The 23,764-nt window shown below is 35.3% G+C and overlaps 1 protein-coding gene across 1 annotated transcript in view; it reads right to left on the bottom strand.

Moving 5' to 3' along the window:
- LOC118197762 (uncharacterized) overlaps positions 1-23,764 on the bottom strand; it is a 268,218-nt gene that overhangs the window by 13,220 nt on the left and 231,234 nt on the right. Inside the window, exons 5-7 of the mRNA XM_035369305.2 lie at positions 5,028-5,369; positions 2,726-3,071; positions 2,235-2,612 (exon numbers count right to left, since the gene is read on the bottom strand). Of these exons, the coding sequence (XP_035225196.2) occupies positions 2,235-2,612; positions 2,726-3,071; positions 5,028-5,369 (1,066 nt within the window). The remainder of the gene's footprint in view (positions 1-2,234; positions 2,613-2,725; positions 3,072-5,027; positions 5,370-23,764) is intronic.

Here is a 23,764-nt window from a genome sequence, read left to right as displayed (position 1 = left end):
GTCGTCGTTATTCACTCCAAATTGACACGAACCCCGTACGAACGTGAAGGAAGAAAATAACGTAACAGCTGGTGTCAGAAGAAAGAAACGCAACAATATTAAGATATCTAACTTTGTTGAATACTAAGTTTAGGAATTGCACAATGGCAAAGGCTAAAAATGATAAAATAGTAATTCTTTAACAAGAGAGAAAGAAGGAACCACTCAGAAGGCGTGATCTTGTCCGGATATACACCGGATTAGTTGCAACGTGACAGACACCCTCGAAGCAAATTACCTCTATTTTTGCTCTTAATACTAAACACTGAATGAACTTCAGTTTAAGGATGATTTATGAATGTGGATGCTTGTTAAAAGTCTATATTTTTAAGAAAGCAATTTAAAAAACAGTCCTTTAATTTCTACTATCATTAATAAAATGACTATTATCAAACTATTTATTGTACTATTAAAGACATGCCTAACTTCATTAGCCTGTATTCTGTCTTATACATCAAATGTTTTTCATTATACTTCATATATAAATGAAAGAAAGCTATACTGCCCTGTAAAACTTAAGGAAAAACTAGATCCTATTCAAATTATGATGTCATAGGACTCTGAGTGCAAAGCAAACTTGCCTCATTTCTGAATAATACTACTTTCCTACCGGTTGTGCTAAGTAAGCCTGTTTTTTTATAGCTAAATTTAATTAGTCTATTGTGTGGAAAAGAATAAGAAAAAAATATATGTAGAAAATGTTTTCTTTCCACAGCACTTGCTCGATTGCTACTGTTTTCTAGTCTTCTAAAAACATATTTACGATCTGGCGCTCGTCTGGGTTCTGAATCTTTTCCTTGGAACTAATTATATTACTTACAGATGATCTATAATTAAGTCATTCTCTTATCTAACACAAAGATAAGTCCTTTCTATTCACAGAATTCGCTCTCCACGTTAATGAGCTGGATAAACAATTTTTCTATCATGATCAGCAATATGTGCGATGGAAACGTTTGAAAATCTGTTAACGCTTTCCGAATAAGAAACATTTTAGATGACTTTACTGATTTGCATTTGCTTCATCTAAAAATGTCCACTTTTTATTCGTTCAAAATAACTCCCTCTACACAGTTTTGTTTTGTTTTTGTTTTTTGTGTGTGTGCGCCACTTTCGAAAGACGCACTGTCGACTTTTTTTTGTCTCGAAAGAGCGACTTAGGACATACATTAGATTTATTAATAGCATTATTCTAACATAGGTATTCTGACACAAAGTTGGACTTTTTTGAAATAACATACCGATTTTACCATATTTCGATTATACGAGTCAAATAATGCTAAAGTGCCAAGTTTAGAAAATCACAGAGTAATTTTTAAAAAAATTAGCTCTCAAAATTTTAGCTCCTGTATGTCGATTAAAGAAGGTATAAATTTATTAATATATCTTTTTTTTTATTAAACTTACTTGATTCCTTCTTTCACAGATCGAAATTTAGGTTCAATCCAAATAAAATTCGCAGCTATTTTTCTGACTTGTTTTAAAATTTGTATGTTTTAGTAATGTTTGTAAATTTTTGGGAAAACAGTTTTTGAATTATAAAATTTATACCATCACTAAAAGTAGGTGTATTTCTTTGCATACCAGCAAAAAATTAGAGTATTTTATTCAAAACTTTGCAAGATATACGTGAATTTATATATTGGTGCGCTCTGAAATTTGACATACTTATTATAATAGTAACGTTAAATATGATTTACGCACTTTAAAATTATTTGAATGAATGAAAGATGCACCCTTTTTTTCCGCTCATGCACAACGAAAAAGTAAGGAAAATAGTTAACATAAATTAAGAATTCCGCCAAGGGAATTTATTCTTGGCCCAAACTGAAAAAAGGGCGCCAAGATAAATTTTTAAATTGCTCGGTAAGTTTCTTGCCAAGGTTTACAAAATTTAATATTTCGGCAGAAACTGAGACGTAGAATCGAAATATGGAAAACAAATCGGCGTATCATTTCAGAAAATATCCGATTTTGTGTAAAATTAACGATGTTAGAACAATGCTATATATCCCAAGTCGCGCTTTCGAGACGTGAAAAACGCAAGTTAAATTCCGTCAATCAGTCAATTAGAACGGTAGGTATATAACTGTTCCCCCTTTTCTTTGGTGCAAGATGCACATTGAATATAGTTTATCTAAACATATCTGAACATAAAGTAAACAAAACGTATACGCAATGAAATATAAATTCACCTGAAACAAGTTGAAATCTGGCACAACGTGTCTTCTCTTCCAACATGGTAACATAGTTGTTACTTGGTGGGAATTCCTGAATGCTCTCTAAATCATAGTATTCCACGCCACTTAATAAGAAATCCGAAGAACTTTCACCACCCCCTTCTTGGTCTATTTCTTCGCTCCTGGAGCTTCCTCTGGAACTTCGACCGTCCCTGCCCGTAAATGCAGAATGTGAAGATGAGCTGCTGGCAGTACGAAATGGATAGGGTCGGCACTGATCTCTCCATTCCTCATCAGTAATGGGTCGTGGAGACAGATCACTGTCTCGAAATGTGCTGGTAGTGACAGAGGAAGGTATGGAATCATTAGGAGACCTTTGTGCGTCTACGCGATCTAGAAAGAAACATGGACATATAGCACTCATATTTTCAAAGCTACATAAATTATAAGACTCTACAGAGTCATCGAAGTTATTTTGCGATGATAATTGTTTTGCAAGGAGATACCTTTTCTGAGAGATTGTCTAAGATACATAAGATGGTCCAAAGTAACATCATTTATGACAGAGGTGGTATGGGGCTGCCTTGGCGACCTATCTACCGCTTTTATCTTTCCAGCGATGGAGCGGGTCCCCATTTTAATTTTAGATGTTTTTCCATCTTGCCCATCCAAGCTTCGAGGACGACCAGAAGTCGTTGAGGAATCCGATGCACTAACGTCAGAGGCGCTTCTTCGGACTTCAGGAGCGCTAAGACTGTCCGAAACTTCAGGAGTAGCGCAAAGACTTTTATAGCCGCTATCTATTGAGTTGGATCCTGCATAACCAATTGATTCTGGGTCACTGCTAGCAACCTAAAATGCAAAATTTTATCTCTCAATCTATACTTTTTTACTTAAATTAGGGCATACTTATTGTCATACAGTCCAAAAGCATGTAATAATAATAATAAGCAAACCAGACCAACTGACATTTTTACTTACGGTGTTAAATGTATTAACACATAAATTAAAATTAAAATGGAAGAATATTTACCCCGTTTTCCATCTGATAACACATACATTTTTTACTATACAAATAAAACCCCAGATCCTAATGTAGAGCTGCCAACCTTGAAAAATTAAAAACCTGGAGGTTTTGGGGCCTCAAATTGGAATTTTCTGGAAAGTTACGCGCTGCGCAACAGCACCATTTCCAAGATTTAGTTTGGCCCCCCTCGACGTCGCAAGTTTTGCCGACTGCAGTTAGTCCCATGGATGGATTTGGATTTATTATCGAAATATAAGGGTTAATATGAAACCGGCAGTCACATTTGATGAGTAACGCTCATTAACGAACTTTTTCGAACAATTAAATTCCCGCTTCCCACTGAATCCAGTGTCAGGGGCATTAAAAGTCACTATCGCTACTGTTGCACTTAGATATCAAGCCTCACTTCTACAAATGCATTGGAAATTTTGTGTTAAGTGAGCCAGGAAGCGACACCTACACATTTTAGGATTTTAAAAATGCTCTTATTAAAGCATTCCCGATTGTGAAGTATAAACTAAGCTGGAATTGGAGCTGTTTATTCAATTTCAATTTAAAGTCGAGGATCTGACAGATTTTATCTTACGAAAAGTTCAAATTTTTAATTCGTTGTACAGCAAGAAGTCAGATGAAGAAATTATTCAAGTTATTTTTCTGATGTTACTAACCCCAATCTAAGATTTCTTCGAGCTCCGCTACCCAACGACGTTAGAAAGCCTTATATGAACTAGCAACTATCGACGTGCGGCAATTATTCATGTAGAAGAGGGTATTTGTTCTGTGTTGCATGTGCAAATTAACGCACAATTACTAGAACTCAAGAAGCATTCTAACTTTATTCCTTTTAAAGATTTAAATTATGGAATTTTAGTTATCAATCTGAGGAAAAGAACTGCCTTCTGGAACAGTAATAATGGTTAGCAAAGGCAAACTGCTGACACCAAATGTGTGGATTCAACTCCAGCATAAATTACACATGCTTATATATTTGTCTACAGATATAACTGCTTATATGTACGTCTCTCTTCCTTTCCTATATTGGTTTACAATTATCGGATGTATGCTAGTCAGCCTTTCATAAAATCCTCTATGATCGGACAGCCAAATGACGAATGGATTCAGGCATTCGCAAATAAAAGCTTTCCAGCTAAAGTCCGGGTGTTGAACATAAGGGGGAAGAATCTTCAGAGTTTACTAAATTTCGTTCAGACAGTTTTGAAGATTGCTTCATAACGGTCCCAGCACCTGTATGCAAGTGGATCGCTGTTCGGAAAGACAGAAAGGTTCATAAGAGTGATCTAGCATAAAGGTATTTCATCCTTATGAAGATCAGATTCTATCTTGAAATCAGCAATCTTCAAAAACATTTGGGCACCTTTATGCCAAGGCACACACACACACACACAATACACACGAAATACACAGACGATATAGTTTGCTTTTATGATTAGCAAAGGAAATGAAAATTCTACTTTATTATCTACACGCTGCCTTAAATCTTTATGAATGTTGCTCTTTTTCAGTCGTCAACACTTTTCCAAGGGAGCAACCATTAAAAATGTAGCTCTTCTGAAAATCAAACATTCGGAATATATGTTCTTTCTTCTACAGAAACGGACACTTCATATAATATATTGAATGCAATCTTTCTAAGGAATTAGAATTTCTAAGAAGCAATAATATGATAGTAATATTTCCCATCTGATGTCCCTAATCAATATTACATAACTAAAATTAGAACGGTAATTAAACTTTCTAAAATATTTAGCGAGCTTACTTACTGGTTGATGCTGATGGCTATGCGTCCGATGAGTTCGAATTCGCACTTGTTCAGGCCTACGATGCCTTCCTCGATACCTAAGCTGTTGATATACAATGTCTAAGTCCGAATCATCAGAATCGGGATTGGAAGTTGCGAGAGCACCAATGGTATCGAGCAAAGGATTGGATGTTAGGTTCGAAGACTGTGCGACTGCAGGGGTGACTCCGCTACTAGTCAATTCTTGTCCTTTCGGGAACTGATGGTTGGATGGGGCACTAGGGCTGTCCGACGGACGATCAGACGACTGAGGGCTTGACTTAACGGATGGACTACCGCTGGGTAAAGCTCCCGCTGAGGGCACCTTGAAAGAATATAAATATAATCATACACTTTTTGGAAGGAAAAAAAAAAAAAAAAAAAAAAAAACTTCAGAAAAGATATCAAAATTGTCTATATGGACACAATGCTAAAATACTGTTCTTTACCTATTTGTAATACACGATTTTTAGCACTTTAACAATGAATAACATTTTTATTTGCTCTTCTATAAAACTGCCATAGTTTATATAAATGAAGCATGAGAATGCTATGCCAAAAAAACTATCTTGATATTAAAGAAAAAATAAATAAAATGTAGAAAATTTTTTAGAGCATGTGATGGTTTGAGATATTAAAGATCCCTATTAGCAAACCGGTGATTATTTAGGCAAAATAGCAAAATTAGATTAGTGTATAAGGTATTTCTCCCGCCTTCTCAGCGAGCCTTCGTGGTGTAGTGGTCTGGACGCTCAGCGCGTGATTAAGAGGTTCGCGGTTAGATTCCCGGCGAAGGCGTTCCTAATTTTTCGATTCTCCTGGTTTCTAAAATATCCTAATGTCTCTACAAGTGTAGATTGTGAACAAAGCTCTATCACTATCCAGGATGATCAGTCACATTCTTTAGGGGAATAAAATGCCTAATGCCTTTTTCAAATTGCCTTGAATGACACCTTAAGTTTGCTTTTTGGCCTAATTTTAAATTTTACATAGGCATGTTCCTTTTACAATTTGATAAAATTGGTTACTAATTGAAGCTTTATTGATTTTTCTGACACAGTGTTAGAACATGAAAATTATTACAATCTATTTAAAACTACAATAAACTAAATCCAGGTTTTTCCAGTAACTAGTTACATGACCACTATACTACAAGGTCACATCCCTTTAATATTTAAACTGATTTCCACCATATTTAAAGGGTGATTCTGATGAGAAGACGAGCTTCAGTGGTAAAATCATCCATTACATTTTTGATCAGATGTCACTGTACAGTTACTAGTTAATTTCTCGCGCGAGTCTTAAAAAATTAATCGTGCTCTTGCCGGAATCTGAGCCCTGAGCTTGAGACCTTTCAGTTGTTAGCTGGATGTACTGCCCCCTCCCCAATGTCACAGGACTTGTGTGTGAGGAATGTGTAACGTATTCAGCTAATTCCACGGTTACGCAACATTTGTGTGACTTCCTCATCTACTTATTTACCGAATTCGATCTTAGGGAAATTTTTTTGTGTCTCTAACTGAAGGTTCATAAATATTTCTCTTCTTAGCGGTCAGAAAAGGGCCAAGTCAATAAGAATTTACCGTGGGGTTGAAAATTTTCTATTTCAACATTTTAAGCTCTTGTTTAACTCTATATCTTTGAAATTTTGAATAATTCAGACTCGTAAATTCACAATATCTGACCCTATAGTATATAGAAGAATTAATACACTAAGAAATTTACCACCTCAGAATGCAGCAAAATAGTTCTATTCAATCAGCAGAGCGTAGTCTTTGAAAGATAAAACACTAAATTAAATCACAGGCTAAAAAATACTTTTAGAAAAATCGTCAAAATTAGCGGTTTTTCTCGGTTCAGTTGAAAGAAACAGAGATTAATTTTGAGGGACTGACTGAAAAAAACGAACAGAGAAAGCAAGAAAAATATATATAGCATCTTAAAAATACTTTTCTGACAGTACCACATTTTATTAGTTTAGATAAACAGAAAGACTGGTTTTTCTCGGGAAGCGAAATAAATGATTTTTGCTTGATGGATTATTACAACCTCCGTAAAAGAAAAACATTCTAAAATGTTTGGCTTTCTAGCTTGAATCAGACAGCATTTATATTAGCAATACTTTTTTATTGAATCTTCTGAAAAAGACGTACAACTGTGGTCCTGAATGTCATAACATGAGAATAGTTTCTTCTATTTAAGTACAATGTTTTTCTATGATTGATAGAATTGTGTTTGTGACAGCCATGTAGAATGGCTCGCTTATTTTGTGTCATTTATTTCAAGGGATTGTGTGAAGAAATTAGGATTACGAGTGAAAAATAATTCCATTTCTGTATCATGTCTAGGAGAACTTAATACTATTAAGTAATGGGGAAGTCGATTTAGTATTCACTTCTCATTTTAAAAGTGATATTCGTGTATCAACATCAGCGTTTGTACTGGACAAGGTGACAGATAACATTCTCTATGTATCTTTGCCATCAATCATCTTCGATTACTTCAGTGATTTACAATCAGCTGATCCATTATTTTACAAGTCACAACCAGTTGACATTTTATTTGGAGTAAATGAATTTCTGCATTTAATGACGGCAGATATTGTCAAACGTGGTCCTGATCTATCTTTTGCTCTAAATTCGAGGTTGGGATGGATAATTTCGGGTACTACAAATTTTGAATCTACAAATTTTGAGCCAGTATATGTAAATCATTTGAATACAAACACAGATGAGTTAGTAAATTCTTTCTGGGAGTTAGAAAAGTTTCCAAATGTACAACCTTTAACAAATGAAGAAAAACTTTGTGAAGAACATTTTAAAAACTCGCATTTTAGAGACACATCAGGTCGTTATTCAGTTGCATTACCATTCAAACATAATAGAGATAATCTAGGTAATTCCCGTGAAATGGCGCACAGAAGATTTCAATACTTGGAGAAGAGGCTGTTATCTATGAAAGAAATTTACAACCAGTATATACAGTTTATGAAAGAGTACTTTTCACTAGAACACGTAGAATTAGTGCCAGACACAGATTATGAATTAGAGAATAAACACTATTATATCCCACATCACTTCGTATTGAAGGACTCTAGCTTAACAACAAAACTGAGAGTTGTTTTCGATGCGAGCGCTAAAACAACCACAGGTGTTTCTTTAAATGATACGCTAATGATAGGCCCAAAAATACAAGATGACTTAATTTGTATTTTACTAAGATTTAGACTTCATAACATTGCAATAACCGCTGATATTAAAATGATGTACAGACAGATAAAGGTTCATGAAAAAGATAGAGATTTTCAGAGAATATTATGGAGAGACAGCCCGTATAAACAAATACATGTTTGTCGTTTGAAAACAGTTACATATGGAACTGCAGCTGATCCATACCTTGCACCCAAAGTTTTGAGTCAGTTAGCGATTGATGAAGGATTGAACTTTCCAAAGGCAAAGAATATAGTTTTAAGAGATTTTTATGTTGATGATATGTTAACTGGTGTAAAAGATAGTTCGGAAGGTATTGCATTGATAGACGAATTGCAACAACTGCTAAAATGTGGTGGCTTTGAGCTTCAAAAATGGTCGACAAGTGAACCGTCATTGTTAAAAACCTCTGGCTTAACAAGTTGCCTCTGGCTGGTATTTAGTGCAAGCTTAACAAACACAGATAGTGACAATATTCATCGTGTAATAGAAGACAAAACATTGAAAGTTCTGGGATTGGAATGGCATTCGGACAATGATGAATTCAAATGTAATGTCGGTGTAATTAGAGTATCAAAGTATTCCGACTAGAAGGATTATTTTGTCATTCGTAGCAAAACTATTCGATCCATTGAGGTGGATAGCTCCGTTTGTAATTCTCGCTAAAATGATCCTTCAGCAATTGTGGAAATTACAATTATCATGGAATGATCCTGTAACAGAAGAGATTGATCAAAATTGGATAAATCTATGTAGAGAAGTTAAACTTTTGAATTCTATAAATATACCTAGGAAAATTCTGGAACCTGATTATTTTCGATGTGAACCTCATGGATTTGAAAGAGGTTATGCAGCAGTTATTTATATCAAAACTTGCAATAACTCTGACATTAATGTTAACTCGTAACAGCTAAAACTCGTGTAGCACCATTAAAATCTATTACGATTCCAAGACTGGAATTATGTGCAGCAGTGTTATTGGCACGCTTGATTCAGTCTGTAAAAGCTGCATTAGTTATAAATTTTGATTTAGTGCAAGCTTGGAGTGATTCACAAATCGTGTTGTCATGGCTAAGGTCAGATCCTAAAAAATGGCAAGTATTCGCATCCAATAGAGTTTCTGAAATACAATCCATCTTACCACCTGAGAACTGGAGTCATGTTGATGGAAAGGAAAATCCAGTTGATTGTGCTTCACGTGGGTTATTTCCTAGAGAACTATTATCTCATCAATTGTGGTGGAATGGTCCTTCTTGGTTAAAGTGCAGTGAGATTGCCTTGTCTAAAAATATTCTTATAGTTGAAGAGGCATTACCAGATGCACGTAAAACAGTCTCATTTGTAGTTTCTGAACCTGTACAGGAACTTGCTATTATATCAAATATATCTTCATTTCCAAAGTTGCAACGCATATTTGCTTGGATATTAAGATTCATATCGAATTCTAAAGTAGCATATCTAGAAAGAAATACGTCTTTTTTATCTAGTAATGAAATTCGAGCTGCAACTTTCTGTATTGTCCGAATAATACAGCGATTTCACGTTTTTAAAGAAATTCAGTGTTTGGAGTTGGGAAAGGACTTACCTACAAACAGCAACCTCCTTAGCTTGTGTCCAGTTTTAGATGACAACAAAGTGTTACGTGTAGGAGGAAGACTGAAAAATGCGCAACTATCAGAAAATGAAAAACATCCAATCTTATTACCTTCAAAACACAATCTGACAGAAATCATAATTAGACACTTTCATGTCAAATATCTGCATGCAGCACCGGAACTTCTTCTATCTTTAATTAGACAGCAATTTTGGATCATAGCTGCTAGATCTGCTATCCGAAAAGTAGTAAGATCTTGTATCACGTGTTGCAAACTTAGAGCTAAAACTGCAAGTCAAATAATGGTTGATCTACCGGAATCTAGAGTAACACAATCGCGACCATTTCATCGAATTGAAATAGTTTTTTCTGGACCGTTCATGATTAAACATCGTGCAGGATGTGGACAAAAATCATTTAAATATTACGTATGTTTATTTGTGTGTTTTGTAATCAAGGTAATACTTGAAGTGGTAGAAGATTTGTCAACAAAGGCATTTTCAAGTGCAATGAAACGATTTATTGCAAGAAGAGGGAAACCATTTGAGATTTATAGTGACTGCGGTACTAACTTTAAAGGTGCAGACAAAGAAATCAGAAAATGGTTTTTGCAATGTAAGCAAAATCAAGAAATTCACAAATTTTTGTCTTTAGAGGAAATAAAATGGATATTCAACCCGCCATCATCTCCCCATTTTGGTGGACTATGAGAATCGGCAGTAAAGTCAATGAAATTACATCTAAAAAGGACTGTTGGTGATACTGACCTATCCGGAATTTCAGACCTTGATAGCGCAGGTTGAGGCTTGTCTCAACTCTAGCCCATTGTGTCCAACATCGGCTGATTCAAATGATTTAACTGCATTAACACCTGGTCATTTCCTAATAGGAACATCTTTAACTGCCATACCTGAACCAGAAATAAATTATAGTTCCTTCAATCACATTGACAGATGGCATGTGAGACAGTTTATTTTTCAGCACTTCTGGAAAAGATGGAGTCGAGAATACCTGTCTCAGCTTCAACAAAGACCTAAATGGCAAAAAAGTCAAAACAATTTAGAAGTCAATTACTTAGTCCTCATCAAAGAAGACAACCTTCCGCCTCTTAAATGGAGGTTAGGGAGAATAACTGCTGTTCATCCGGGCTCAGATCAAAGAGTCAGAGTTGTTAGTATTAAAACTGGTCATGGTGTCATAAAACGACCAGTCGTGAAATTGTGTCCTCTTCCTTTTCAGACTAAAAACTATGAACTGCTTCGCATATAATATTTTGTATTATTTTTCTTATGTTTATCTTTTATTACAGACTAAGAAGTTTCAAAATGCTCCAACTGTTGAAATCCCCTGGGATTTCAATGAGGGCCAGGATGTTTATGTGAGTATCATTTGCTTCATTTTATTGTTGCAAACAGCGTGAATTCCTTTTGTTTTTCTTCCTTTAGTTTTGAACTTTATGTGTGGCAATAAGATAATTGATTGATAGAATTGTGTTTGTGACAACCATGTAGAATGGCTCGCTTATATTGTATCAATTATCACGCATCGCTGACATTTTATTTATAATTAGTGTAATGAAATAAAAGTGAAGGAATACAGTCCATTTGTTGATTGATTATTGTTTGTGAAACATATTAAGTTAAGAACATTTATTGTTCTTAACTTAATATGGAATAACTTAATAGGAACGTCTTTAACTGCCATACCTGAACCAGAAATAAATTATAGTTCCTTCAATCACATTGACAGATGGCATGTGAGACAGTTTATTTTTCAGCACTTCTGGAAAAGATGGAGTCGAGAATACCTGTCTCAGCTTCAACAAAGACCTAAATGGCAAAAAAGTCAAAACAATTTAGAAGTCAATTACTTAGTCCTCATCAAAGAAGACAACCTTCCGCCTCTTAAATGGAGGTTAGGGAGAATAACTGCTGTTCATCCGGGCTCAGATCAAAGAGTCAGAGTTGTTAGTATTAAAACTGGTCATGGTGTCATAAAACGACCAGTCGTGAAATTGTGTCCTCTTCCTTTTCAGACTAAAAACTATGAACTGCTTCGCATATAATATTTTGTATTATTTTTCTTATGTTTATCTTTTATTACAGACTAAGAAGTTTCAAAATGCTCCAACTGTTGAAATCCCCTGGGATTTCAATGAGGGCCAGGATGTTTATGTGAGTATCATTTGCTTCATTTTATTGTTGCAAACAGCGTGAATTCCTTTTGTTTTTCTTCCTTTAGTTTTGAACTTTATGTGTGGCAATAAGATAATTGATTGATAGAATTGTGTTTGTGACAACCATGTAGAATGGCTCGCTTATATTGTATCAATTATCACGCATCGCTGACATTTTATTTATAATTAGTGTAATGAAATAAAAGTGAAGGAATACAGTCCATTTGTTGATTGATTATTGTTTGTGAAACATATTAAGTTAAGAACATTTATTGTTCTTAACTTAATATGGAATAACTTAATAGGAACGTCTTTAACTGCCATACCTGAACCAGAAATAAATTATAGTTCCTTCAATTACATTGACAGATGGCATGTGAGACAGTTTATTTTTCAGCACTTCTGGAAAAGATGGAGTCGAGAATACCTGTCTCAGCTTCAACAAAGACCTAAATGGCAAAAAAATCAAAACATTTTAGAAGTCAATTACTTAGTCCTCATCAAAGAAGACAACCTTCCGCCTCTTAAATGGAGGTTAGGGAGAATAATTGCTGTTCATCCGGGCTCAGATCAAAGAATCAGAGTTGTTAGTATTAAAACTGGTCATGGTGTCATAAAACGACCAGTCGTGAAATTGTGTCCTCTTCCTTTTCAGACTAAAAACTATGAACTGCTTCGCATATAATATTTTGTATTATTTTTCTTATGTTTATCTTTTATTACAGACTAAGAAGTTTCAAAATGCTTCATTTGATTTTGATGATTCTAATTCATCTCTTTTAGGGATAGGTGAATCTATCCCTAAAAGAGATGAATTAACGAGTCCTAAGGACGTTTCAGCCACAGTTTGTGCCTCTCATTATGATTCGAATGCAATAATAATAAATTGGTTTGCATTGCCCACAAAGATAAGCTTTGTTCATGTCCACCAGAAAAACACTGCTTAATGTATCGTTACACTTTGGACGAATTCCCAAGCATGTTGCATCGCCTGAAAGTGCGGGCTGAATCGTTTGACACTTGGTCTATTAAAGTAAAAAATGCCTTAAATGCTGCAGAAGGGGGAAAATTAAGTATATTCAGTTAATGAAGGAGTACGTTTCACTAGAACACGTTGAAATAGTGCCAGACACAGATTATGAATTAGACAATAAACACTATTATATCCCACATCACTTCGTGTTGAAGGACTCTAGCTTAACAACAAAACTGAGAGTTGTTTTCGATGCGAGCGCTAAAACAACCCCAGGTGTTTCTTTAAATGATACACTAATGATAGGCACAAAAATACAAGATGACTTAATTTGTATTTTACTAAGATTTAGACTTCATAACATTGTAATAATCGCTTATATTAAATGATGTACAGACAGATAAAGGTTCATGAAAAAGATAGAGTTTTTCAGAGAATATTATGGAGAGATAGCCCGTATAAACAAATACAAGTTTGTCGTTTGGAAAACAGTTACATATGGAACTGCAGCTGCTCCATATCTTGCAACCAAAGTTTTGAGCCACTATATCTCCGGCTCGACGGACCAACAATAAATGTTCTTTACTTAATATGTTTCACAAACAATAATCAATCAACAAATGGACTGTATTCCTTCACTTTTATTTCATTACATTAATTAGAAATAAAATGTCAGCGATGCGAAATAATTGATACAAAATGAGCGAGCCATTCTACATGGTTGTCACAAACACAATTCTATCAATCAATTATCTTATTGCCACACATAAAGTTCAAAACTAAAGGAAGAAAAACAAAAGGAATTCACGCTGTTTGCAACAATAAAATGAAGCAAATGATACTCACATAAACATCCTGGCCCTCATTGAAATCCCAGGGGATTTCAACAGTTGGAGCATTTTAAAACTTCTTAGTCTGTAATAAAAGATAAACATAAAAAAAATAATACAAAATATTATATGCGAAGCAGTTCATAGTTTTTAGTGTGAATAGGAAGAGGATACAATTTCACGACTGGTCGTTTTATGACACCATGACCAGTTTTTATACTAGCAACTCTGAGTCTTTGATCTGAGTCCGGATGAACAGCAATTATTCTCCCTAACCTCCATTTAAGAGGCGGAAGGTTGTCTTCTTTGATGAGGACTAAGTCATTGACTTCTAAATTGTTTTGACTTTTTTGCCATTTAGGTCTTTGTTGAAGATGAAACAGGTATTCTCGACTCCACCTTTTCCAGAAGTGCTGAAAAATAAACTGTCTCACATGCCATCTGTCATGTTGATGGAAAGGAAAATCCAGCTGATTGTGCTTCACGTGGGTTATTTCCTGCAGAACTATTATCTCATCAATTGCGGTGGAATAGTCCTTCTTGGTTAAAGTGCAAAAGTGCAAGAGTGGAATTATGTGCAGCTGTGTTATTGGCACGCTTGATTCAGTCTGTAAAAGCTGCATTAGTTATAAATTTTGATTTAGTGCAAGCTTGGATTGATTCACAAATCGTGTTGTCATGGCTAAGGTCAGATCCTAAAAAATGGCAAGTATTCGTATCCAATAGAGTTTCTGAAATACAATCCATCTTACCACCTGAGAACTGGAGTCATGTTGATGGAAAGAAAATCCAGCTGATTGTGCTTCACGTGGGTTATTTCCTGCAGAACTATTATCTCATCAAGACTGGTTTTACTCGGGACTGGTTTTATCCAAGACTGGTTTTACTCGGGAAGCGAAATAAATGATTTTTGCTTGATGGATTATTACAACCTCCGTAAAAGAAAAACATTCTAAAATGTTTGGCTTCTAGCTTGAATCAGACAGCATTTATATTAGCAATACTTTTTTATTGAATCTTCTGAAAAAGACGTACAACTGTGGTCCTGAATCTCATAACATGAGAATAGTTTCTTATATTTAAGTACAATGTTTTTCTATGCAGCAATAAATAGAACAGTATTGATAGAATAATAATACTGAGAAACAAGATATTTCCCATAGAGATGGTTTATACCATGAACTGTGCTATTAAAAATTAGCTGGGAAAAGACACTGTTGAAAATTTGTTATTGTTTGTATTTTACTTATAAATTGATCGTAACAAATTAAAATTCAACATACAAATACCCAGAGATAGTCAAAATCGTAAAAACAACCTTGTATTTAGCGTAAGTATAATGAAGATAGGTTAGTTAATTGATTAGAATAAAACATAATTATGCCTTCCTGAAGAAATTTATTAGAAAATTAATTTATATTCACCCTATCTGCTAGACACGAAACACTGAGATAACTGTCAGTGTTTAAAGTGCACCGAATCCTACCGAAGTCTGGCTTTAGTACTTCTCAGTTTCCGAGATAAATCGTAATTCTAGCCGGAGAGCACCGAAGGCCTAAATAAGATGAGCTTTGTCACTCCGTTTCATGAAACTGAACCATAATTTCATCAGAAAATTATTTTAATCTCATAATGTTTTTCTTTAGTAATAAGTAAGCTTTGGCCATTGGAAATCGATATTAACTTCTAAAAGCCCGCTTTATCTTTTCCTAAAAATCTAACCCTGGATACGTTTTAGACAAGAGAAGAGCACTGGCACATGTCGAAACCTGACCCTCTATGAAGTACAAACAGATAAATTTCTCGTGCCAGAAAGTACTACTAGTAGGGATCTCCATGGTCGTGCTGTCATCTCCGCTGATTCCGTTTCAGTTGTTTGCTTTACAGCAGGAGAGGGAAGAGGTTTAGGTTCCTAGATGCGTCGAAATGATAACCGACCTAACGTAATGAAATATTACCATAAACGATTCAACGCATATACAGCTAGTGACTTCCTATGGAAATAACGCTTGAGGATTTTTCGAACCAATGTAACCAAATATGGGCTATGAAAATGTTGACTTACTTCAGATTTAAGATCAATACTCGAAACATTTCTTCCCCGCCACACATTCTGATTGACAGTTATTATTATACCTGAAGAGGATCAAAGCCAGAGAGCGTTAGATTATTCTTTCTTTGTTTTCTACCTAGAATTTACATTTAAAATTATTTTACATTCTCCAGTACTATTTCTAGCATTCTCTTTTTATTACCTTATTAGTGATGCTTTAACCGTTTTGCACTTTTTTACTGATGGGCTGAAAAAGAATCATTTTTGTTTTTACCATCTCTTAAAACAATACATTATATTTTATGTTTATGGCTAGCCAGAGCCTGGCACCGCTGTTATGTTTAGTTTTTGAATTAACGATAATTCCCGCTGGAGCTCCAAATAACATGATACCCGGTATTTTATTTTACAGGGTGTTCCAGAACTATTGTTCAGAAATGTGCATAGAAGTTCGGAATACGATAACAGGCAATAATCATATTGGAACATAGGGTCGCATGAGCAACCCTGACGCACAACAAGGCACTGAAAGTCGGCAGTAATTCTGGCCAGGATGAAGCAAAACACTGCGTTATTTGTGTGTATGAGGATATATATATACATGTCGCATTTACGGGGCAGATCATTACCGTAGAGCAGCCGCTAGGTAACTGTATAATTCCCGGTTTCACAATAGACGCATCTCTAGTCATAAGCTGTTCGTATCGATGCGTCGTCGTTGTGAGGCGTGTACTGCTTCTGCAGGCCGCAACTTCGAACACCTGCTTTAATAGTTTTATTTCAAATAATATGCATCTTTGTCTAATAAATTCTCCCCATTTCTTCTTCATTATTATTATTACTTCTATCCATGCAAAGAATGCCACTTCCACAAATCAGTAAGTGGTATCGCACAACTTCGATAGCAGTTCTACGGGTACTAACCGGTATTTCTCCTCTCGATTTAACTGCGAAACGAGAAGCCATATAGTCTCGTATATTACGACACTCTATGGAGCGTTCACTTTTCACTTTCAGACTATTATACAAAAAAAATTCAGATTACCTTTGCCACCTTTCCTGCAATGACTTTCATTTTTAAATTTGTCCTAGGCCGCCTCGGTTAAATTCGAGGGACTGCCATTTTACACAGATGGTTCGCGTACTCAGGGTTCGCGTACTGTGGTCTGTGTCATGCTAAATAATGCTCTGAAACACACTTGGAAAAGAAGATTAAGCAATCATAACTCAATATTTCAAGCTAAATTGACGGCAATAAAGAAAGCTATTCGACTCTCCTATAGGTTCGATACACAGGCATATGCAGTGCCTCTATCTATTTTAAAGGCAATTGGTGGCAAAAATTCCAGAAATTCGGTGGTCGCAAAAATACTCCTTAACATAACGTCATAATTTCGTCCTGCGAGCTTGCAGACAAACTTGCTAAGCTAGCAGCAACTGTACGAATTTAACGTAACATCCATTGTTCCTGCCAAGTTCCTTTTTTAAAAGGATTACGTACAAGCACTTAATAAAACACTGGAAATCCAGATGGAATATTTCAACGACGGACTTTTCGTTTATGTCCCTATGTCTCTATTAACATGCTTACATTTTCTTCTGCATTGGCTACTTTTCTTTCAGGCCATGGAACTTTCCTGACATATCTTCATCTATTCGGTATTACAGAACCGAAGACTTGTGAATGTGGCCAGCAAGAACTTCGGAACATAATGCCTTTTCCTGTTGACTTATGAAACCTTTTCACTTAACTAAGCCATCCGATAAGTACTGGGAACAATAGGCTTCAGATCTATTAGAAACCAAAGGAGCTCTTAGTAAACTGACTAAAATATTATAGTTCTGTAATGAAAGATATTCATACCCATTAATCAGCTAAGCAAGCAATCATTGCATAAAGCTTTATTTATTTATTTATTTATTTACTGTTGCGTGCGTAAGGATTCATAATAGACTGAATACAAAAGTTCGATAATAGGTTAATAAAATTTATTCTTATCAAAAGCAATATATCAGAACTCTGGATATTCGTACAAGTATTCAAAATATCATGCAATATAATCGATTATACTTCAAACTACTAAAAACATTAAATACGACGCAATGCAAAGCGCATCTAAAAAGAAAACTAACTATGATATCTCCGTTTACGCGTAACTAAACAACTCACAACAACAGTAACTAAGCAACTGCACTCTAACGCTCTCTCTCTCTCTTCGGCTCTTTATAGCTTTCAACCGGTGGCGAGATATTTCTAGTACTTTTTGTTTCTAGAAATTACTGGAAAGAAATAAGAGGATAAAATTATGGTTACAGCTAATATAGTAGTCAATTACAATTATTCAATTTCAATACAAATTACCGAGATATCCATTTACTCAATTTTAAATGCACTTGCCCCTGTATTAATTTTCTACCATAGCTTTCTCTTAAAATATGTCTCGCGCTGCATTCCATGGGAAATACAATAATTTGAATTATAATTCTAATAAAATTAGCTATCTAAATAAAAAATTTGTAAAACTGACCCCTTCCCAAGGATTGCACGTCCCGTACAGTACAGTCCCTGGACAGGAAGCCATACTTACAACTAAGGCATCAATATAGTAATAAACGTTAGAATACAATTACAAACAAAATAATAATTGGAACAATTAACATAAAACAAATAAAACTAAATTAATAAATGAGTGCACAAATTTACAAATTTAGAAACATAAAAGACAATGTAAATGACAGCTAACATAAATACAAACATAAATGACAGCTGGACAAGCCAATTTAATTGCAAGTGATAAACAACAAAAATATGCTGAATACTTTAATCGGAGATCAATACCAAAAAATTTCAAAATCCGAGAACAAGTTTATTTACTCTTCCCAGATTCAAATAACAAACTCTATGCACGATGAACCGGACCAGAAGAAATCGCGAATCATTGCCCACCGCATTCCTATAAAGTAAAACTACCTGATAGAAAGATCAAACATGTTCATGCAAATAAAATTAGAAAATTCCAAGCTAGCGTCAATGCAGTTGGAGTGATATTTGAAAATGAAGAAGAATTTGAAGAAATTATAACTTTGCTAGGAAAAGCTCTCTCGACCCCCTGGAAGATTTTAAAATAGATGCAAATCTGAATTTAAAAAATTTAAATCCGCAGCAAAAAAGAAAATTGATAGCTCTTATCAATAAACACCGAGCACTATTCACCGGAAAGCTGAAAATAGCTAAAGTTGAAGCTCATAAAATTAGATTAATACTCAATATGGAGAGGAAGAAAACTTACACTTATAGGATACCAGAAGCATTGAAAACCAAGGTCGATGAAGAAATAGAAGAATTATTGAAATCGGGACTAATAGAAGAAAGTAATGCAGAAATAGCTCATCCAGTAGTTTGTGTATGCAAAAAAAGATTGTGTCTAGATTATCGAGCATTGAATGCAGTGACGAAGCCAGATGACTTTCCTATGCAAAATGCCATTGATTTAATGTACAATATAGGAAGAGCCAACGTCATAAAAACTTTGGATTTACTGAAAGGATATTGGGCAATTCCCATGGAGGAACAAAGTAAAGAGTACACATCCTTCAAAACTCATCGAGGTCAATATCAGTTTAAAGTGCTACCCTTTGGACTAAGGAACGCAGCAGCAACTTTTCAGAGAGTTAGGAATAACGCGCTGAAAGAATTTCAACAATTTTCAAGAGCCTATATTGACGACATAGCTAGTATATTTTCCATGGATTTTGACACTCATCTCCAAGATCTGGATAAAATTTTCACCAAACTAGAGTCACTTGGATTTATTATCAATTCGAAGAAATGTTCGTTTGAATTAAATATTTAGGACACATTATTGGATCGGGAAAACATCAACCAGATTCCGAGAAAATAGAGGCAATGAAAAAACTGAAAACTGCGAAAACAAAAAGTGATCTTAAAAGTCTGTTAGGGTTTAATCTTAGTATCCGGTGCACACGGGATTTGGCTACTTTATGATGAACAGTAAAAACAGGACATATACGATGAGTAGTAAATGGGTCATTCAAAGAATATATATAGTTATATATAGTATATACTATGTATAGTACATAGTTTATAGTATATACATAGACGTTCTTTGGGTCATTTTTGGTGTTAGCGATAATTTTCAAAATCGCGCCAAGGCTGCACCGTATACTAGGATTTTACCGTCTGTTAGGATTATGTAATTATTATCGCGATTATATCCCAGGCTATGCAGAAATCGCCTACCCACTCTCAGAACTCACGAAAAATAAACAACCGGAAATACTCGAATGAAAAGAAATTCATGAGTCTGTAATGTTGCGCGCTTCCAACCTGCACGCAACAATAGTGGTGACTGCTATGCACTGGAAAGTATACAAAGTCTTGAGAAGGGTTTAAATCCCTTTTTATTCAACTTTAGAAATTACAGATGCGTGCTCTTGACGCTCACAAACTACGCCGACCCGGCGGTAAAATAAAAATAAGAAACAAAAAAGAGATAATAACAAGTGACTAACTACGAGGCTCTCTAAACGTAACTAACCTAACCGCGTTCTAAGATACCGCTGACAATTCAGCAAACTTCTGAATATTACGTTGAAAGATTCAACAATCTACCGAGGCAAGCACACAGGCCGAAACACGCGGTTCTTCAATTTCTAACAAGCCACCTCCACGCTCGTGAAGCAAGAAAGCACACTTTCGAACTCGTTTCCCTTCTATTTAACTCAGATTACTTCCGCTGACAATTTGAATCCTTGCGCGTTCTACTAAAATTTACGTACTCTGGCATTGGCAATTCCAGGTGAAAGTAAGGCTTGACAGGAAAGATAGTTTAAACTTAAAATAAATGTTAGTTACAATAAATATAAACCATACATTTGCCGCTGCCAGAATTTGGTAAACTTGGAAGCAGGTCCTAGAAACGACCTGTTGAAAAGTTTCCACAATTCTGAACTAAATTTTAAGAGCCTCGTTTACATAAAAAAACTGTTTTTTCAGAAAAGGTAGAATAAATTTCTGTAGATACTTATTTAATTCTCTTTTCTTACAGCAACATTTCCTGGACTTCAGCAATCAATCTGTTCTCTTCCTTCCAGCATCTGGAAGAAATAAGTATCAGTATCTTTCTAAATACATTATAATTTAAACTTTCTTGAAACTGAATAAGTTTTTGTTTTTGATCGATTTATTTTTCTTAGTTACTGCTTAATTCACATTCATTCAAGTATTCAAACATGATTTAACTTTACCCTGGCTCTCCACCATGTGTGGTGTCAATCGGGAATATTCGTGTTTTAGTATTGCAACACTTCCCCTAACCACACCCATGATTGCAACACCCATGATTTGTTAGAATTCAACGACCAAATAGACACACCTTACTCGACATTCTACAACTCGATGAGCTATTTTAACAGTCTTAAAATTCAAGTGTAGGTGGAGAACCCTACAAAACACATTCATTCTAACTTCTCCCTCATTCATCTTTAGACATGCACTCTTTCGCTCTAAAGCATGATTTTATCTACAGTTTAATACTTAAATTTGAATTCATTGCTTTTGAGCATTTACTTTTAGCATCTAAAATTTTATGCTTCTAGACTAAATTCTACTTTTACATAACTTTCAAGTATTTACGTATATTTACAAAATTCTACTACATATGATTTTTACAATTTACCATAAAATGAATAAGAGAAAAGTAATATTTACTTCACTCCTTCTTCGCCAAGCTGGCGGCACTGAAACTAAAGTTCTTATTAATACAAGAATACGAAGTTATTTTTATCTTCGGCCAAATTTTGGCTTTAACATAACAGAATTAGTCTTTCGACCAAACAGAAACTGCTTGTTCTTAGATTTTATACTTAAACAAAATAATACTTTTGCCTTAGCTAAATAAAGTAAAACAAAACTAAGTCTCAACCGAGACACATTGACTTCCGTCAAAACATAGAACTTCGTATTTACGCATAACATTTCGGAACAAAAAAAAAAAAAAAAAAAATATATATATATATATATATATACAACATTTTAACTTATCTTTGAGTTTTCGATGATTGGAACTCCGACTTCCTCTTCTGGCAGAACTGCTCCTACGTTATAGGTTTCATCGACGTCAGTCGTCTCCTTAGTGTCCTTCGAGTGTCGTCCACGTTGCTTTTTCTTTTTCGCCCTCTGCATGCTGGCCTCTTGGAGTGGTAGTCGTCGGGTTGCTGTCTTTTCCGTTTTGCCCCTCGACGGTTGGTCTTGGCGTCCTCCGGTCTGGAATCATGCTTGAATTTCTTCTGTTGGTGGTGGTCTTTTCGTTCCTCCTGCTGTCTTTTCGTTCTCGGGAACGGCGGCCTTGTTTGCACCTGACTCTCTGGTCCTGGAAGCGTTCTCCTCGATGCAGAATTTCTACTGCGATACGTTGTAGGTGGTCTTTTCCTCTTTACCCAAGCTTCTTTACGCGGCAGTGTTGCTTTCTTGTATTTCTTAAATGCTGGAGTCTGAACGTGTTCATTTCTTCTTTTCGGTACCGTCGCATGACTTGTAGCAGGGCTAGGTTTCTCTTCAGTTCTCTGATTTTTGGGTGGTGGAGCGGGTGACGTTACTTCTTGACCTTCCACTTCTTTTACGCTTGAGTCCTGCAAGAAACTTTTAAGGATTTCAAAATCATTTTGATTATAATATTTTTTCACCTGGTCGGGACTTGCTTTACAGATTTCCCCTCTCTCGTTCTTAAGGTACAATACGACTCCCTTGATTTCCTGAATTACATAGGGGCCTTCAAATTTTGGAGCTAACTTTGCAGTAAAATTGTCTGGGGCACTTGATAAAGAAAATTTACGCTTCAATACTTTATCCCCCACTTTAAAATCTGCTTCACGGCGTTTTCTATCGTAATATAGTTTCTGCCTATTTCTTGCCGTATCCGAGGTTTTAAGCGCCTGATCAATCAACTTTTGCACATCCTTTTGTTTAAATTCTTGCTCTCTTTGTTGCACAAAGAATAATTTATCTAATGGCGTAATTAACTCCCGTCCTAAAAATAATTCTGCTGGTGTTTTTCCCGTAGTATCGTGATTTGCCGTTCTTAAAGCATAAGCTAACTCATTTATGTAGCCATCCCAGCGCTTGTGATGTGTGCTAACATAAATTCGAATTATTTTTACAATGTTTTCATTAACTCTTTCTGCGATGTTTGCCTGTGGTCTATAAGGAACCATCTTGATATGGCGTATGCCAAGTCCAGTGCAAATGTTTTCAAATATTTGGCTAACGAATCGTTTACCGTTATCGCTAATGACTTTTATCGGTGCACCGTATTTTAAAATGTATCTGTGGAAGAATGCATCTGCGACTGTTTTGGCTGACGCGCGTTTAAGTGGAACAATTTCTGTCCATTTTGAAAAATGATCTACAATTACTAAAAGAAAACAATTTTTATTTAACTCACTCTGGGGGAAAGGACCAAGAAGATCTATGCCTAAAATTTCATTCGGAAATGTAGCGCGAATGCTATTTAAGTACCCGGCCGGGCTGTAATTATTATTATTTATTAACTGACATTGATTGCAGGACCTGACATACACAGTTACTATTTTGTATAATTGCGGGAAATATACCGCCTCGCGTACCCTTTTTAAAGTCTTTCTGACCCCTAAATGACCCGCTGTTTTCGCGTCGTGTAATTCCTTCAAAATGCTTAATCGAAGCGAGGCTGGGATGACTGGTTTGTACTCGAGATTTTCGTTTGTTGTTTTCGTATAAAATAATAAATTATCTATTATTTCATAGTTTTCTGCTCTATTTCTTATCGCATCGATATCTGTGTGCTCAAAGCTTTCGGGGTCTTTTAAATATGCATAGATACTTCCA

This window comes from Stegodyphus dumicola, chromosome 4 (assembly GCF_044657685.1).
Source record: "Stegodyphus dumicola isolate Sdum_Otavi_A_Nest chromosome 4, ASM4465768v1".
In the NCBI taxonomy this organism is placed as follows: Eukaryota; Metazoa; Arthropoda; class Arachnida; order Araneae; family Eresidae; genus Stegodyphus; species Stegodyphus dumicola.
The sequence above is the reverse complement of the archived record's forward strand: the minus strand, read 5'-3'. Positions and strand labels throughout refer to the sequence as shown.